Source organism: Oncorhynchus keta, chromosome 19, assembly GCF_023373465.1.
Source record: "Oncorhynchus keta strain PuntledgeMale-10-30-2019 chromosome 19, Oket_V2, whole genome shotgun sequence".
Taxonomy (NCBI): domain Eukaryota; kingdom Metazoa; phylum Chordata; class Actinopteri; order Salmoniformes; family Salmonidae; genus Oncorhynchus; species Oncorhynchus keta.
This window is the reverse complement of record NC_068439.1, coordinates 11,864,802-11,884,223: the sequence shown is the minus strand read 5'-3', so window position 1 is coordinate 11,884,223 and position 19,422 is coordinate 11,864,802. Positions and strand designations below refer to the sequence as shown.

At 44.8% G+C, this 19,422-nt stretch overlaps 1 protein-coding gene and 1 long non-coding RNA gene across 3 annotated transcripts in view; one reads left to right on the top strand and one right to left on the bottom strand.

The window, feature by feature from the left end:
* Positions 1 to 2,838: 2,838 nt before the first annotated feature.
* Positions 2,839 to 19,422, top strand: part of LOC118397938 (CLIP-associating protein 2-like) — a 149,238-nt gene continuing 132,654 nt past the window's right edge. Inside the window, exon 1 of the mRNA XM_052469456.1 lies at positions 2,839 to 3,734. Within this exon, the coding sequence (XP_052325416.1) occupies positions 3,537 to 3,734 (198 nt within the window). The 5' untranslated portion in view covers positions 2,839 to 3,536. The remainder of the gene's footprint in view (positions 3,735 to 19,422) is intronic.
* Positions 11,998 to 12,734, bottom strand: LOC127909213 (uncharacterized). 2 transcript variants are annotated; one of them, XR_008070291.1, is made up of 4 exons: positions 12,672 to 12,734; positions 12,496 to 12,565; positions 12,153 to 12,187; positions 11,998 to 12,047 (listed from the first exon to the last, which is right to left on the bottom strand). It is a non-coding gene; the product is annotated as an uncharacterized LOC127909213 (long non-coding RNA). The 2 variants fall into 2 exon arrangements; XR_008070290.1 differs by lacking the exons at positions 11,998 to 12,047; positions 12,153 to 12,187 and adding an exon at positions 12,311 to 12,327.

Genomic DNA, 19,422 nt, shown 5'->3' with positions numbered 1-19,422 from the left:
TTTATTAAGCCGTTCTTATTTTTGGGGTGCTGTCCAAAATGTTCTGTTCATTCGTGACGTTTTCTCGTTTATGAATAAGAAACGGACTGGGGATTTTCAGTCAGGCAATATGCTGAATAGCTGTGCACAGTTCCCGGAAAAACCATGGTTGCCATGTTGGAGAAAATTACCTTTTTATGGATTCATGGGGCAGTGTGTGTGTGTGTGTCTGTAAAATTCCATGTGGGTGAATTTTACGGTCAGGAGATGTATTTAAAAATGTTTAACCTTTATTTTAGCAGGCATTCTCATTGAGACCAAGGTCTCTTCTACAAGGGAGCCCTGCATACACACTTTACAAATACAACATAATACAAATGAACAAGATTACAAACACACAAGTAAATCCATCACATACCTCAGTAAAGATTGGCCCCAAATGATTCATTTGAACTGCCTGAGAGACACCAGTACATCTAGTTGTAGGGAAATCTGTAGATTGTTCCATACATGGGATGCAAATAAACTACCTTCAGTATGTTTTTAAGGTTGTGTTTATTCAATAAAAGGTATAAACAGAGAAGGGCTGTAAGGGGAAAGAATGACTTGGACAACTTAAATAGTCTCTGGTGCAACTCCAATCTGCACGATCGTTGCAGTGGATGTACTGTGTGTATGTGCATTTATGTGTGACTTTGGGTTTGAACACAACTCAAGTCTCTTGCTCATCACAAGCCCGCTGAGCTAAAGCCTCGGGAAATAAAACCTAATGCTGATCTGCTGTTCAAATGTAATTTCAACAAACGTAATATGCCCTTTAGGTTTTGGAGGGGGAAAAAAAATCATATTTAATGAACTTACAACATATAAAAAAACAATGACCTACTGTTCCATTGATAACATTTTTGTTTTCATAGACATTAGACTACAACGAACATTTTTAATTTGACTAAAGTCCTTGACCACTACACAATACTACACATGTAAGGTATCTACAGCATTAGCCTGGGTAATGGACTAAAGGAGCCTAACGTAAGGTCCTTGGACGAAGGAGTAACATGTTCTGTTTACAGGGTGAATTGGCTCTGGAAGCTAAAACAGCCAAATATTCCCATCTAAATGGGAATTGATTCTCCATTCGGTGCGTTTCTAGAAACATCAACCCCTCTACTTTCATATCACATCAAAATCATTTCACAAATGCAAAAAAAAAACATTTCAATTGGCTCATTCATCTGCCCTCTTCTCCCCTGTAACTATTCCCCAGGTAATTGCTGTAAATGGAGTGTGTTCTCAGTGAACTTAGCTGGTCAAATAAGGGTTAAATAAAAATAAGGTAATACACACTTACTGTACACGGTTTTAACACAGGTCTTCGGCGACAGACGGCAGCAGTAATTAACACAGGTGTTCGGCGACAGACGGCAGCAGTAATTAACACAGGTGTTCGGCGACAGACGGCAGCAGTAATTAACACAGGTGTTCGGCGACAGACGGCAGCAGTAATTAACACAGGTGTTCGGCGACAGACGGCAGCAGTAATTAACACAGGTGTTCGGCGACAGACGGCAGCAGTAATTAACACAGGTGTTCGGCGACAGACGGCAGCAGTAATTAACACAGGTGTTCGGCGACAGACGGCAGCAGTAATTAACACAGGTGTTCGGCGACAGACGGCAGCAGTAATTAACACAGGTGTTCGGCGACAGACGGCAGCAGTAATTAACACAGGTGTTCGGCGACAGACGGCAGCAGTAATTAACACAGGTGTTCGGCGACAGACGGCAGCAGTAATTAACACAGGTGTTCAGCGACAGACGGCAGCAGTAATTAACACAGGTGTTCAGCGACAGACGGCAGCAGTAATTAACACAGGTGTTCGGCGACAGACGGCAGCAGTAATTAACACAGGTGTTCGGCGACAGACGGCAGCAGTAATTAACACAGGTGTTCAGCGACAGACGGCAGCAGTAATTAACACAGGTGTTCAGCGACAGACGGCAGCAGTAATTAACACAGGTGTTCAGCGACAGACGGCAACAGTAATTAACACAGGTGTTCGGCGACAGACTGCAGCAGTAATTAACACAGGTGGTCCAGTCTGTCTTCTGTTGTCCGTAAACAAGTGCAGTAACATGGAAATATGTGGGAACCGTAACCCTATAAAGGTGTGTATCAGTTTTAACTTATTTTTTTTTCTTCTAAATTAATTCCCATTTAGATGAAAGATCAGGTCCTTTGTGCTTTCAAAACCGTACCGCAAGCGATGCGTGTCAATGTTCAGACCAAGTGTCGCTGCTCTTAACAAAACTCCCCGTACAGAAGACTCTTTTGTCCAATAACCTTTGTGTGTGTAATGGAACAGAGAGTCGTGATCAAGGGCTAGGGGCTGCATGCGCACATTTCCCAGATTGTACCTTTTAAAGTTTGACCTTGTAATTTATGGGGACATCTGCAAAAATAGCTTGAAATAGGGGCGTGGGGAGACTGAAATGTTAATCAATTTCATGCAACACGTAGACTACACAGGAGGCTGCGGAGGGGAGGACAGCTCATAATAATGTCTGGGATGGAATGGTATGGAAACCATGGAAACCATGTGTTTGAGTTCGATATCATTCTGTTTGAGCGATTACTCTGAGCCCGTCCTCCCCAATTAAGGTGCCACCAACCTCCTGTGGTAGACACATTAAATCCACAGTAGTTGTTTATTTTTTATGTCTAGAATTTAATTTTTTTTTTTTTTTATAAAGAATTCTAAGTAAACACTCATGTTTTGTAGTCTCCTTAATTAATGCGAGATAGTGAAACAAAATAAAACCACTGGCAACCCTGCGAAGGACACCCATCCGCCTTCGTCAGACTGCTCGTTTGCGCGGCAGGCCTGCAAGTAAAACTGCAGTCACCGGCTTGGCTCCTGTTTTCAGCGGGGGAGGGTTTAGCTAGACAGCTGTAGTAGGGGCGATTATTCCCTTGATTAAAAGTAGCCTGCGAGTTAGAAAGCAAGAGTTTTGGCGCAACTTTATTTTTGAAGGGTTTTGACAAGAGAGACTATCATATAATGGAATACAAAACCCGAAACGAGGTGTCAGGCCTGTGGCCAACGTTGCTTCTTTCAGCTTGCTAACTATTAGCTAGTTGTTCCCATTGATGTGTGTAGCTAGATTCGTTAGCTTAGCCAGCTAGCTTGTGTTGTTGTTGTGGGTCTATAATACACGGGACCTGGTTGGTTCTACCGCACATTGTTGTCATTTTTCTAAAACTTTTTTGAAAGTTATTGCTTGTTAAGGTATCTATCCCGAGAGAAACATTATCTGTTTATCTTTCTCTGAAATCAAAAGTCGAGCAGTGTGTGTATTTTAAGACAAAGTGATTTGCGCTTGCCAAGTTAATTTGACAGGCGTTTTGTTTTTGTTGGTAACTGTCCTCGGCTCAGAATTAAAGACCGGACCGGAGCTTTTTTTTCCCTCCCTTCTCCATCCAACCCTGTTACCAACCGGACAGTACTACGTTAGTCTGTCTGACCCCGGAGCTGACCACACATCACTGCCTGCTCAATGGAGGAACATGACAACATGGACTATTTATATCAGCAGGTCCTGCAGAAAGACGTTACCCGCAGGTTGCAGGTCGGGCAGGATTTAATAGACTACCTGAACGACCCGCAGAGGTCCTCCGATGTGGAACAAGACAAACCCCGGCTGGATAAAACCATAGATGAGCTGACGGGATGGGTCAACGCCAGCAACTACAAGGTGAGACCGCAGCACATGGGGACATTGCGGTGGACACTGCAGACGGTGGTCCCTTGATTACCCCCCCCCCCCTGAACTATCCGGCTTTTTGGCCCCTGTTTCACTAACGTAGTTCTTTGATATACAGGTTTTTGTGATAGGATGTAGCTAGTTTGCTAGCCAGGGATGATTATTCTCAGTGTGGGGACATTAGTTAACTAGGAAGGAGAAGCTACTCAGGAATAACGAGCTGTCACCACAGACGGTGTTATTTTGTGAAGCAGGGCGGTCTCGCTGTAGCAGAGGGATATATCTTCTAACTGTAATCTCATTAAAACGGAGATAATCTGATTCAAACAGAGAGAGCCCACTAATCTCCCCCGTAATTGGGTCTAACATTTTTGCGTTTTCTTTTGAGTAGTGGGACACTTTCTTTGAATGGAAAAGGGTTAATAATACCAGACGTCAGGTAGCTCTGCTGTCCAGCCACGATTGATCAGCCCGGTTAGCTAGACAAATAATAATATTGTATTAAAAGCTGTAATACAAGTAATGCGTTATATTGTGACTCTTAATGTAATGAATGTACTGGGATTGAGTTAGATATCATTCAGTTGTATGTTTTTTTCCCCCTGTCGGCTGGCGGTAGTAGTGGACTGTGTGCTTGGAGGAGGACCCCATTGTCAGAGCGCCTGGAGGATGGGGGAGGGGTCGGGCCGTGTTATAATGTCATATCTGTGGAAAATGATGGAATGTGGCCTTTGTTTTCTTTGCTAAATGTATCTCCTCATAATCCCAGACAGTTATGTCTGAACTATACACCATGGAATGAATCGTTGCATCAGACACTGAAGAAGGTGATGCTGGTTAAGTCCACTGGAGGTGAATCCATAACAACTAATACAGAACAAAAATATAAACGCAACATGCTACAATGTCAGAACATTTTTACTGAGTTACAGTTCATATAAAGGAAATCAGTCTATTTTAAATACATTCATTAGGCCCTGACTGGGAGTAGAGATACAGATGTGGATCTGTTGGTCACAGATACCTTAAAAATGTAGGGGCGTGGATCAGAAAACCATTCAGTATCTGGTGTGACCACCATTTTCCTCATGCAGCGTGACACATCTTCTTCACATAGAGTTGATCAGGCTGTTGATTGTGGTCTGATGTGGAATGTTCTCCCACTCCTCTTCAATGGGTGTGCGAATTTGCTTGATATTGGTGAGAACTGGGACACGCTGTCGTACACGTCGATCCAGAGCATCCCAAACTTGCTCAATGGGTGACATGTCTGGTGAGTACACAGGCCATGGAAGAACTGGGACATTTTCTGTTTCCAGCAATTGTGTACAGATCCTTGCGACATGGGGCTGTGCATTATCATGCTGAAACATGAGGTGATGGAGGCAGATGAATGGCACGACAATGGGCCTCAGGATCTTGTCACAGTATCTCTGTGCATTGAAATTTCCATAGACAAAATGCAATTGTGTTCGTTGTGCTTAGTTTATGCCTGCCAATGCTATAACCCCACCGTCATCATGGGGCACTCTGTTCACAACGTTGACATCAGCAAACCGCTCGCCCACTCAATTTCATACACGTTGTCTGCGGTTGTGAGGACGTTTGGACGTACTGCCAAATTCTCTAAAATGACATTGGAGGCGGCTTATGGTAGAGAAATGAACATTCAATTATCCGGCAACCGTTCTGGTGGACATTCCTGCAGTCTGCATCCCACCCCCCACACTCCTGCAGTCGGCATGCTAATTGTACGCTCTCTAAACTTGAGACATCTGTGGCAATGTTGTGTGACCGAACTGCACATTTTAGTGGCCTTTTTTTGCCCCCCCCCCCAGTACAAGGTGCACCTGTGTATTGAAATGGCTGTTTAATCAACTTTTTGATATGCCACACCAGTCAGGTGGATGGATTATCTTGGCAAAGGAGAAATGCTCACCAACAGCGATATAAACTAATTTATACCCCAAAATTTGAGAGAAATGCGTTGTGCAAATTGATTTTTAAAAATGTATTTCAAATCATAAAACATGCGAACAAAGCTTTACATGTTGCGTTTACATTTTTGGTGTGGTGTATTTTAAAGATGTTTTTTTTTACCTTCCCTAGTATAATACCAGTGTTATAAGCCTATGGGCTGGACCAGGGCTGCAATGGAAAAAAGGTCACACTATTTTCCAGAAGAGCCAGTGAAATAAAACTATAATCAACCCTTAACAGTATCCTCTTATTTCCCTGAGGGTTATAGGTCATATTACAGGGAACAATAAGATGATGACAGTTTGACAGAAACACAGATGTGAAAACAGGATAATGCTGTAATTACGTTGGCCAGGGTGGGATGTAGAGGTTTAGTAATATGAGCCTGGGCCAATTACAACTGAATTCCCTATTCCATAGAGAGCTCCTGTACAGTATAGATCTGTGGGTCGTATTCACAAAGCTTCTCAAAAGTACTGATTTTATTCATTTTATTCTTCATGATTTTAAATGTTTTTACTTTGCTCTCCAAATAATAGCTACTAATTGGTCTAGAGGAGAGAAGGGGAGTGTCCGTCTTCTGTGAAGATGCTGAGTCATCCCAGATGAGAGAGGAGGGAGAAGGGAGGGGAAGTGAGAGAGAAGAGGGGGAAAGATTAATGGATGCAGAGTGACCCGGAGAGCTGTGTACAGACTGAGATTGACTCACTCGGAGAGCTGTGTACAGACTGAGACTGCTAATGCTGCTGGTGCCTCTTAGAGTACTACCGTATGAGTCATAATACCCATAAACCTAGTGGGTAAAACAAGGAAATGGTTCCAATCATTTTTCCCATAGATGATTTTAGATACACTTCAAATAGGGGCTGTGTTTCGTCTAGGCGTTTATCCTGGTGTGACGTTCTGATAATTGTAAATCTCTCTAAAAACAAGGTGACTTTTTTAATAAATATGTTTGCTGTATTTACCCCTCCCCCAAATGAAATGTGACCGACTTCCTTGATTCGGTCTTATGTAGCAAAATGTGGTTTTAATTTTTAAAGGTTTAAATTGATTTACATTGGATAAAAGCAGAGACACAGAGCTACTAAATGGTATATCATACACTGCATTTGAGGAACAATGGGAAAGTGATTCTGCTTTGAAAGTTGCTGAACTTGTAACCCCACTTTTGAGAAAATGTCCCTTGAATGTTTTGGTACACCTACTGGAGAGCACTTCTTTGTTTACACCCATTCAGCATTGTTCACGCCCTCTTAAGCCTTAGCCCCACCCATCTCATTAAGGATTCACATGTGAGCTCATGTGCTAAACAGAGTCAAAAGATGAAGACTAATAGGTAAAAGTAGTAGCCTACAACAAGGAACAAATCTAGGTAAACAAAGTGTTCAGATAGAACATATTTTTAAAATATTAGATGACACACCTGTAGAACATATTTTTAAAATATTAGATGACACACCTGTAGAACATATTTTTAAAATATTAGATGACACACCTGTAGAACATATTTTTAAAATATTAGATGACACACCTGTAGAACATATTTTTAAAATATTAGATGACACACCTGTAGAACATATTTTTAAAATATTAGATGACACACCTGTAGAACATATTTTTAAAATATTAGATGACACACCTGTAGAACATATTTTTAAAATATTAGATGACACACCTGTAGAACATATTTTTAAAATATTAGATGACACACCTGTAGAACATATTTTTAAAATATTAGATGACACACCTGTAGAACATATTTTTAAAATATTAGATGACACACCTGTAGAACATATTTTTTAAATATTAGATGACACACCTGTCTAAGTTGATGGGTCATGTGAAAGAAATGCTATAACCCCCAGCCACGTCTTGCCAAGTGGGCAGGTCTCTACAGAAGGTGTAAACGATACAGCCAAATAGTTACTTACATAGTAGCAACATCAGAAATGGTGTCAATATAAAATAAAAAAAAAACAAGTGTCTGCCAGTAGAGAAAGAACAAAATAATATACAGTATGTACTAGAGGTCGACCGATTATGATTTTTCAACACCGATACCGATTATTGGAGGACCAAAAAAGCCGATATCGATTAATCTGGCAATTTTTATTTATTTATTTATTTGTAATAATGACAATTACAACAATACTAAATGAACACTTATTTTAACTTAATATAATACATGAATAAAATCAATTTAGCCTCAAGTAAATAATGAAACATGTTCAATTTGGTTTCAGTAAGTGTTGGAGAAGAAAGTAAAAGTGCAATATGTGCCATGTAAGAAAGCTAACGTTTAAATTCCTTGCTCAGAACATGAGAACATATGAAAGCTGGTGGTTCCTTTTAACATGAGACTTCAATATTCCCAGGTAAGAAGTTTTAGGTTGTAGTTATTAAAGCACTATTTCTCTCTATACCATTTGTATTTCCTTAACCTTTGACTATTAGATGTTCTTATAGGCACTTTAGTATTGCCAGTGTAACAGTATAGCTTCCGTACCTCTCCTCGCTCCTCCCTGGGCTCGAACCAGCAACACAACGACAACAGCCACCATCGAATCAGCGTTACCCATGCAGAGCAAGGGGAACAACTACTAGAAGGCTCAGAACGAGTGACGTTTGAAACGCTATTAGCGCTCGCTAACTAGTTAGCCATTTCACTTCGGTTACACCAGCCTCATCTCGGGAGTTGATAGGCTGGAAGTCATAAACAGCGCAATGCTTGACGCACAACGAAGTTGCTAGCTAGCAACTTACCTTGGCTTACTGCATTTGCGTAACAGGCAGTCTCCCTGTGGTGTGCAACGAGAGAGAGGCAGGTCGTTATTGCATTGGACTAGTTAACTGTAAGGTTGCAAGATTGGATCCCCCGAGCTGACAAGGTGAAAATCTGTCGTTCTGCCCCTAAACAAGGCAGTTAACCCACTGTTCCTAGGCCGTCATTGAAAATACAATGTGTTCTTAACTGACTTGCCTAGTTAAATAAAGGTATACATCTTTTTACAAAATCAGCAAATCGGCGCCCAAAAATACCGATTTCCGATTGTTATGAACTTGAAATCGGCCCTAATTAATCGGCCATTCCGATTTATCGGTCGACCTCTAGTATGAACAATATCAATAACCATATCAGTGGTAGATGAGGTAGTTATATGCATACAATCAGGGGTAAAGTGGCTGAGCAGCAGGATAAAATAATAATTGCAGCAACATATGGGTTGGTGTGTGTGTGTGTTAGGAGAGAATCATGTGGATAGAGGAACGGCAGATAGTGCTGATGAACTGGGAACTCTTCCCCCCCAATGATGAACTGGGTGATGAACTGGGAACTCTTCCCCCAATGATGAACTGGTCTGTCTTGCCCCCCAATGATGAACTGGTCTGTCTTCCCCCCCAATGATGAAATGGTCTGTGATGAACTGGTGTGTGATGAACTGGTCTGTGATGAACTGGTCTGTCTTCCCCAATGATGAACTGGTCTGTCTTCCCCCAATGATGAACTGGTCTGTCTTCTCCCCCCAATGATGAACTGGCCTGTCTTCCCCCAATGATGAACTGGCCTGTCTTCCCCAATGATGAACTGGTCTGTCTTCCCCCAATGATGAACTGGCCTGTCTTCCCCCAATGATGAACTGGTCTGTCTTCCCCCAATCAATCAAATTTTCAGTCAAATTTTATTTATATAGCCCTTCGTACATCAGCTGATATCTCAAAAGTGCTGTACAGAAACCCAGCCTAAAACCCCAAACAGCAAGCAATGCAGGTGTAGAAGCACGGTGGCTAGGAAAAACTCCCTAGAAAGGATGAACTGGTCTGCCTTCCCCCTCAATGATGAACTGGTCTGTCGGATGAACTGGTCTGTCTCCCCCCAATGATGAATGTCCCCCAATGATGAACTGGTCTGTCTTCCCCCCAATGATGAACTGGTCTGTCCCCCCAATGATGAACTGGTCTGTCTTCCCCCAATGATGAACTGGTCTGTCTTCCCCCAATGATGAACTGGTCTGTCTTCCCCCAATGATGAACTGGTCTGTCTTCAATGATGAACTGGTCCCCCCAATGATGAACTGGTCTGTCTTTCCCCAATGATGAACTGGCCTGTCGTCCCCCCAATGATGAACTGGTCTGTCCCCCCAATGATGAACTGGTCTGTCCCCCCAATGATGAACTGGTCTGTCTTCCCCCAATGATGAACTGGCCTGTCTTCCCCCAATGATGAACTGTGGATGAACTGTCTGTCTTCCCCAATGATGAACTGGCCTGTCTTCCCCAATGATGAACTGGCCTGTCTTCCCCCAATGATGAACTGGCCTGTCTTCCCCCAATGATGAACTGGTCTGTCCCCCCCAATGATGAACTGGTCTGTCTTCCCCCAATGATGAACTTTTCAGTCAAACTTTGTCTTATGATGAACTGGCCTGTCGCCCCCCAATGATGAACTGGTCTGTCATGATGAATATCTCAAAACTGGCCTGTCTTCCCCATGATGAACCCAATGATGAAGCCTAAAACCCCAAACAGCAAGCAATGAGGTGTAGATGAACGGTGGCTATGAAAACTCCCTAGAAAGGATGAACTGGTCTGTCTTCCCCCTCAATGATGAACTGGTCTGTCTTCCCCCCAATGATGAACTGGTCTGTCTTCCCACCCCAATGATGAACTGGTCTGTCTTCCCACCCCAATGATGAACTGGTCTGTCTTCCCCCCAATGATGAACTGGTCTGTCTTCCCCCAATGATGAACTGGTCTGTCTTCCCCCAATGATGAACTGGTCTGTCTTCCCCCAATGATGAACTGGGTCTTCCCCCCCCAATGATGAACTGTCTTCCCCCAATGATGAACTGGTCTGTCTTCCCCCAATGATGAACTGGTCTGTCTTCCCTCAATGATGAACTGGTCTGTCTTCCCTCAATGATGAACTGGTCTGTCCGAACCACGCATGACCAAGGGAATCTATATTCAGAGAGCCTGTTTCTGTCCTGCCCTTGATTTTGGTGCAGGGCATGTGATGTCCATAGCCTCTACATCACAAAACTCCCTGATCTCCTAAAAAAAAATCAGTTTGTTTAGCTGTGTCCAGGAGGTGCTTGTACAGGCAGACCATCAATGGGAGGAAGGATGTCAGTGGTGGGCAGCAGCTGAAACCTGGTCCCCGACTGAGTCTGAACGCTACTTGGAGACAACAACACCAGGCTCCAGAGCATCGGAGCTGTAAAACAGGAAATAACTAAATGAATTGAGAAGACATTACAACCTTGCATAACGTCAATTCACCTCCCAAGTGTAGATAAGTTGAATATCCTCATACAATGCAATGAACATGACATTCATCTGAAGTGCTGGTACTGTCTGATCTGTGGCAGCGGCCTGAAGTACCAGCCACATCTTTCCACCAGCACCGAACCATTGTCCAGTCCAACCAGCTGTGAGATGTTGACCCCTGTCACAGTGCTGTCCTTCACAACAGCAGCAATCTCAGACAGTGTTGACTCTGGTCTTTCTGAAGCTCTTCTTGACGAGGCCGGAGCACCAGTCAGGGGCAAACTTGGTGTGACCAGTGATCAGGAAGTGAAGGTCCAGACTGTGGTGGAGCTTGTGCATGGTCCACCAGGCACAATACCAGAGCACAGACTTGTTTTGGCCACTGCAGTTGTCACATTTCACGGCCACACGTGTTTCCCCAATATCGATTAATCGACATGCCTTCATCAATCAAGTAGTTGACTTGTTGTGGTATTCCTTCACAGCAGAAGAAGCCACACTTGCGAGGAGTTAAAAGGTAGATGGGACCTGGCTACATAGGGTCTGAAGAATAGTAGATGGACCTGGCTACATAGGGTCTGATGGATAGTAGATGGACCTGGCTACATAGGGTCTGAAGGATAGTAGATGGACCTGGCTACATAGGGTCTGAAGAATAGTAGATGGACCTGGCTACATAGGGTCTGAAGGATAGTAGATGGACCTGGCTACATAGGGTCAGATGGATAGTAGATGGACCTGGCTACATAGGGTCTGAAGAATAGTAGATGGACCTGGCTACATAGGGTCTGAAGGATAGTAGATGGACCTGGCTACATAGGGTCTGAAGAATAGTAGATGGACCTGGCTACATAGGGTCAGATGGATAGTAGATGGACCTGGCTACATAGGGTCTGAAGAATAGTAGATGGACCTGGCTACATAGGGTCTGAAGGATAGTAGATGGACCTGGCTACATAGGGTCTGAAGGATAGTAGATGGACCTGGCTACATAGGGTCAGATGGATAGTAGATGGACCTGGCTACATAGGGTCAGATGGATAGTAGATGGACCTGGTTACATAGGGTCAGATGGATAGTAGATGGACCTGGCTACATAGGGTCTGAAGGATAGTAGATGGACCTGGTTACATAGGGTCAGATGGATAGTAGATGGACCTGGCTACATAGGGTCAGATGGATAGTAGATGGACCTGGCTACATAGGGTCAGATGGATAGTAGATGGACCTGGTTACATAGGGTCAGATGGATAGTAGATGGACCTGGTTACATAGGGTCAGAAGGATAGTAGATGGACCTGGCTACATAGGGTCAGATGGATAGTAGATGGACCTGGCTACATAGGGTCAGATGGATAGTAGATGGACCTGGCTACATAGGGTCTGAAGGATAGTAGATGGACCTGGCTACATAGGGTCAGATGGATAGTAGATGGGACCTGGGTCAGAAGGATAGTAGATGGGACCTGGCTACATAGGGTCTGAAGAATAGTAGATGGACCTGGCTACATCGGGTCAGATGGATAGTAGATGGACCTGGCTACATAGGGTCTGAAGGATAGTAGATGGACCTGGCTACATAGGGTCAGATGGATAGTAGATGGACCTGGCTACATAGGGTCAGATGGATAGTAGATGGGACCTGGCTACATAGGGTCAGATGGATAGTAGATGGACCTGGCTACATAGGGTCAGATGGATAGTAGATGGGACCTGGGTCAGAAGGATAGTAGATGGACCTGGCTACATAGGGTCTGAAGGATAGTAGATGGACCTGGCTACATGGGGTCAGATGGATAGTAGATGGACCTGGCTACATAGGGTCAGATGGATAGTAGATGGACCTGGCTACATAGGGTCAGATGGATAGTAGATGGACCTGGCTACATAGGGTCAGATGGATAGTAGATGGACCTGGCTACATAGGGTCAGATGGATAGTAGATGGACCTGGCTACATAGGGTCAGATGGATAGTAGATGGACCTGGCTACATAGGGTCAGATGGATAGTAGATGGACCTGGCTACATAGGGTCAGATGGATAGTAGATGGACCTGGCTACATAGGGTCAGATGGATAGTAGATGGACCTGGCTACATAGGGTCAGATGGATAGTAGATGGACCTGGCTACATAGGGTCAGATGGATAGTAGATGGACCTGGCTACATAGGGTCTGAAGGATAGTAGATGGACCTGGTTACATAGGGTCTGAAGGATAGTAGATGGACCTGGCTACATAGGGTCAGATGGATAGTAGATGGACCTGGCTACATAGGGTCAGAAGCATAGTGCACCTGCAAACAACATCATAACACCCTGTCATTTTCACCCCTGTCAGTTCTTATTTTATTTAACCTTTATTTTACTAAGTCTTTACACAGCTCAGAGAAAAGGCATTTGACTGCATCCCATATATGATATATCTTGTCTTTATCTATCCATCTATGTCCTTAATCTGTATAAAGGAGGACATGTTGCTTACTTGTTGAGTAAAGTCAAAGCTGGAATGTATCCTGATGTCTTTGCTTGCTGGTTCAGTAGGTGTCCCCAGAGACAACTACAGGTCTTGACAGGTGGTCTTGCAGTCAGCAACCATCTTCTGGTAGACAGAACGCTCGCTCTGAGCAAGAGCTTACTTTAGCCAGCTCTCTTTCTGATTGGAGGCATTAGTCCATTCTCCTTGTGTGACTGGTGGAGGAGAGACAGGCGTGTTCTACAGGTCTTTCTGATTGGAGACCATTAGTCCATTCTCCTTATATGACTGGTGGAGGAGAGACGGGCGTGTTCTACTGGTCTTTCTGATTGGAGACCATTAGTCCATTCTCCTTGTATGACTGGTGGAGGAGAGACAGGCGTGTTCTACAGGTCTTTCTGATTGGAGGCATTAGTCCATTCTCCTTGTATGACTGGTGGAGGAGAGATAGGCGTGTTCTACAGGTCTTTCTGATTGGAGGCATTAGTCCATTCTCCTTGTATGACTGGCGGAGGAGAGTTTTGTCATTATTTAGTATGGTCAGGGCGTGAGTTGGGGTGGGCAGTCTGTTTGTTTTTCTATGATTTTGGGATTTCTATCTTTCGTCCTAGTATGGTTCTCAATCAGAGGCAGGTGTCATTAGTTGTCTCTGATTGAGAATCATACTTAGGTAACCTGGGTTTGCACTGTAGGTACATATTAGGAGCGATGCAACCAGACACTTCCCAGGGGGCATTGTGTCTGTTGAATGGCCTGACATGTGGCAGTCCAGTTCTGTGGTGTCTCTGTCTATATTAACTGCCAAAGAGGAGAACTGATGGTGGATTGGGCCTATCGAGACCTGGCCTGCTTCTTAGTGCCCTGCTGGGATTCCCAGTCATTTGTTTTTATTCTTCACTTCACACTGACATTTATTTTTAATTTTTACATCCAATCATATTATATAAGAGTTCCTCACAGAATTTAAAATCTTTCCAACACTTTCCCCCTCAATTTCATCTTCATACTATGGCATAGCTGTCCCATTCATACTTTCCTTGCCAATTCATTATCTTACAGCCTACTTTCAGGAAAGCCCAGTTTTATGTTTTAAAAAAAAAGTATTTGCTTGTGTCTGACATACGCAAGTGGCTTTGATTGACGGGTGTTTTTGCAGGATGTGCTTGTGTTTAATTCGCTGATTCTCTCTATAGGCCAATATGTACGTTAAGAAAGTTTCCTGAAGTTTCCTGCCCGGACTCTCTCTTAATAAGAATCAAACGCGCCTGTCATGATTTAGTCTTGTAAAAAGCCTGTTTTCCCGTAGCTTTGGCTATATTAGTTCTTTCGTTACGGCATTGTCTCTTTTGAAGAAAATGTGTCGATGTCACTGCCATCGAAGCAGCGAGGTTTGGGACGTTATGAGAATATTCAGTGGGAAGTGGGAGAAAAAAACCCATCTGAATGGTTTTCTGCGTCGAAATCGGATCAGTGTGAAAACATTTTTACAGTCTAAATTAGGCACATATCTGTCTTTGGACTCTGGTTGTTGTTGTTGTCGATACGAAGATGGGACAGATCCTCTCCAACTTGGCATTTCTTCATTTTTATTTTTTTATTTTAAGATTTATAAGTAACAACCTAAACAATCATAATGTCATGATAATAACTGTGTAATGGCTTAAGTAATTAAAAAAAAAAAAAATTAAGAATCATATCCATGTAAACAAGTGAACCAACAGAATTGTGACCTGCCTGGCCAGTTAGAATAACTTCCAACACTGTCCGTCACAGCCTCTAGTATGGAAGAGGACACATGATGACAAGCTCATAGGTTTTCTCCACAATGACCCAGCACACCATGACACTCGTTGACAAGAAATACAATCCACTTACTGTGCCTTCACATGTGATTGGAGAATAACAATTCCTATGTCGATGTCATCCTGGAATCTCCCAGAACTGAGGATTTGTCACTAGCCTCTCGCTCGCTCTCTTTCTCTGCAGCAGAGATTCACCCCGTGCTCATTCACATAGCAGTACGCCCAGTTCATATGCATTATTATTATTTGACCCTGCTGGTCATTTATGAACTTTTGAACATCTTGGCCATGTTCTGTTATAATCTCCACCCGGCACAGCCAGAAGAGGACTGGCCACCCCACATAGCCTGGTTCCTCTCTAGGTTTATAATCTCCACCCGGCACAGCCAGAAGAGGACTGGCCACCCCACATAGATAGCCTGGTTCCTCTCTAGGTTTCTTCCTAGGTTTTGGCCTTTCTAGGGAGTTTTTCCTAGCAACCGTGCTTCTACACCTGCATTGCTTGCTGTCTGGGGTTTTAGGCTGGGTTTCTGTACAGCACTTTGAGATATCAGCTGATGTACGAAGGGCTATATAAATAAATTTGATTTTAACCACACAGGAGCACTCGCGCGCCCCACAGCAGCCACTGTAATATTGCACAATGCCTTTTCTTGTCATTCTCTGAATGTTTTAGAGCTGCAGATGTTTGTGATTTACTAAACCTTCCCCTCTGAACTAAAGCCTTAGCTTGGTAAGTCTTCAGGTCTTAGACATGGTCCCAACCACTTCCTCTGGTGAGGATGGATGGATGGACTGACAGTTGACCAGGCAGGATGGATGGATGGACTGACAGTTGACCAGGCAGGATGGATGGATGGACTGACAGTTGACCAGGCAGGATGGGTGGGATGGATGGACCAGGCAGGATGGATGGATGGATGGATGGACCAGTTGACCAGGCAGGATGGAGGGATGGATGGGATGGACTGACAGGATTGACCAGGCAGGATGGATGGATGGACTGACAGTTGACCAGGCAGGATGGATGGATGGACAGACTGACAGTTGACCAGGCAGGATGGATGGATGGACTGACAGTTGACCAGGCAGGATGGATGGATGGACTGACAGTTGACCAGGCAGGATGGATGGATGGATGGACTGACAGTTGACCAGGCAGGATGGATGGATGGACTGACAGTTGACCAGGCAGGATAGATGGATGGACTGACAGTTGACCAGGCAGGATGGATGGGATGACCAGGCAGGATGGATGATGGACTGACAGTTGACCAGGCAGGATGGATGGATGGATGGACTGACAGTTGACCAGGCAGGATGGATGGATGGACTGACAGTTGACCAGGCAGGATGGATGGATGGACTGACAGTTGACCAGGCAGGATGGATGGATGGATGGACTGACAGTTGACCAGGCAGGATGGATGGATGGACTGACAGTTGACCAGGCAGGATGGATGGATGGACTGACAGTTGACCAGGCAGGATGGATGGATGGACTGACAGTTGACCAGGCAGGAGGATGGATGGATGGACTGACAGTTGACCAGGCAGGATGGATGGATGGACTGACAGTTGACCAGGCAGGATGGATGGATGGACTGACAGGATGGGATGGATGGACTGACAGTTGACCAGGCATGGGATGGATGGATGGACAGGATGACAGATGGATGGACCAGGACCAGGATGGATGGATGGATGGACTGACAGTTGACCAGACATGGATGGATGGATGGATGGATGGACTGACAGTTGACCAGGCAGGATGGATGGATGGATGACAGTTGACCCAGGCAGTTGACCATGGATGGATGGATGGACTGACAGTTGACCAGGCAGGATGGATGGATGGATGGACTGACAGTTGACCAGGATGGATGGAGATGGATGGATGGACTGACAGTTGACCAGGCAGGATGGATGGATGGACTGACAGTTGACCAGGCAGGATGGATGGATGGATGGACTGACATGACCAGGCAGGATGGATGGATGGATGGATGGATGGATGGATGGACTGACAGTTGACCAGGCAGGATGGATGGATGGATGGATGGATGGATGGATGGATGGATGGACTGACAGTTGACCAGGCAGATGGATGGAGGATGGATGACCAGGCAGGATGGATGGATGGATGGACTGACAGTTGACCAGGCCGGATGGATGGATGGATGGACTGACAGTTGACCAGGCAGGATGGATGGATGGATGGACTGACAGTTGACCAGGCAGGATGGATGGATGGATGGACTGACAGTTGACCAGGCAGGATGGATGGATGGATGGACTGACAGTTGACCAGGCAGGATGGATGGATGGATGGACTGACAGTTGACCAGGCAGGATGGATGGATGGATGGACTGACAGTTGACCAGGATGGGATGGATGGATGGATGGACTGACAGTTGACCAGGCAGGATGGATGGATGGACTGACAGTTGACCAGGCAGGATGGATGGATGGATGGACTGACAGTTGACCAGGCAGGATGGATGGATGGATGGACTGACAGTTGACCAGGCAGGATGGATGGATGGACTGACAGTTGACCAGGCAGGATGGATGGATGGGATGGACAGTTGACCAGGCAGGATGGATGGATGGACTGACAGTTGACCAGGCAGGATGGATGACAGTTGACCAGGATGGATGGACTGACAGTTGACCAGGCAGGATGGATGGATGGATGGACTGACAGTTGACCAGGCAGGATGGATGGATGGACTGACAGTTGACCAGGCAGGATGGATGGATGGATGGATGGATGGATGGATGGATGGATGAATGGACTGACAGTTGACCAGGCAGGATGGATGGATGGATGGATGGATGGACTGACAGTTGACCAGGCCGGATGGATGGATGGATGGACTGACAGTTGACCAGGCAGGATGGATGGATGGACTGACAGTTGACCAGGCAGGATGGATGGATGGATGGACTGACAGTTGACCAGGCAGGATGGATGGGATGGACTGACAGTTGACCAGGCAGGATGGATGGATGGACTGACAGTTGACCAGGCAGGATGGATGGATGGACTGACAGTTGACCAGGCAGGATGGATGGATGGACTGACAGTTGACCAGGCAGGATGGATGGATGGACTGACAGTTGACCAGGCAGGATGGATGGATGGACTGACAGTTGACCAGGCAGGATGGATGGATGGAATGTCAGTTGACCAGGCAGGATGGATGGATGGAGGAGGATGGATGGATGGATGGATGGATGACAGTTGGACCAGGCAGTTTGAATGGCTGGATGGATAGTTGATGGATGGCTGGACTGACAGCAGTTTGGCTGGCTGGCTGACATAGTTGGCAGTTTGAATGGCTGGCTGGCTGGACTGATAGTTGATCAGGCAGTTTGAATGGCTGGCTGGCTGGACTGATAGTTGACCAGGCAGTTTGAATGGCTGGCTGGCTGGACTGATAGTTGACCAGGCAGTTTGAATGGCTGGCTGGCTGGACTGATAGTTGACCAGGCAGTTTGAATGGCTGGCTGGCTGGACTGATAGTTGACCAGGCAGTTTGAATGGCTGGCTGGCTGGACTGATAGTTGACCAGGCAGTTTGAATGGCTGGCTGGCTGGACTGATAGTTGACCAGGCAGTTTGAATGGCTGGATGAATAGATGGACAGACAAACTGACCAGGCAGTTTTGGTAAAGATGCTATGTCAAATCAAATCAAATTTTATTTGTCACATACACATGGTTAGCAGATGTTAATGCGAGTGTAGCGAAATGCTTGTGCTTCAAGTTCCGACAATGCAGTAATAACCAACAAGTAATCTAACTAACAATTCCAAAACTACTGTCTTATACACAGTGTAAGGGGATAAAGAATATGTACATAAGGATATATGAATGAGTGATGGTACAGAGCAGCATAGGCAAGATACAGTAGATGGTATCGAGTACAGTATATACATATGAGATGAGTATGTAAACAAAGTGGCATAGTTAAAGTGGCTAGTGACACATGTATTACATAAGGATGCAGTCGATGATATAGAGTACAGTATATACGTATGCATATTAGATGAATAATGTAGGGTAAGTAACATTATATAAGGTAGCATTGTTTAAAGTGGCTAGTAATATATTTACATAATTTCCCATCAATTCCCATTATTAAAG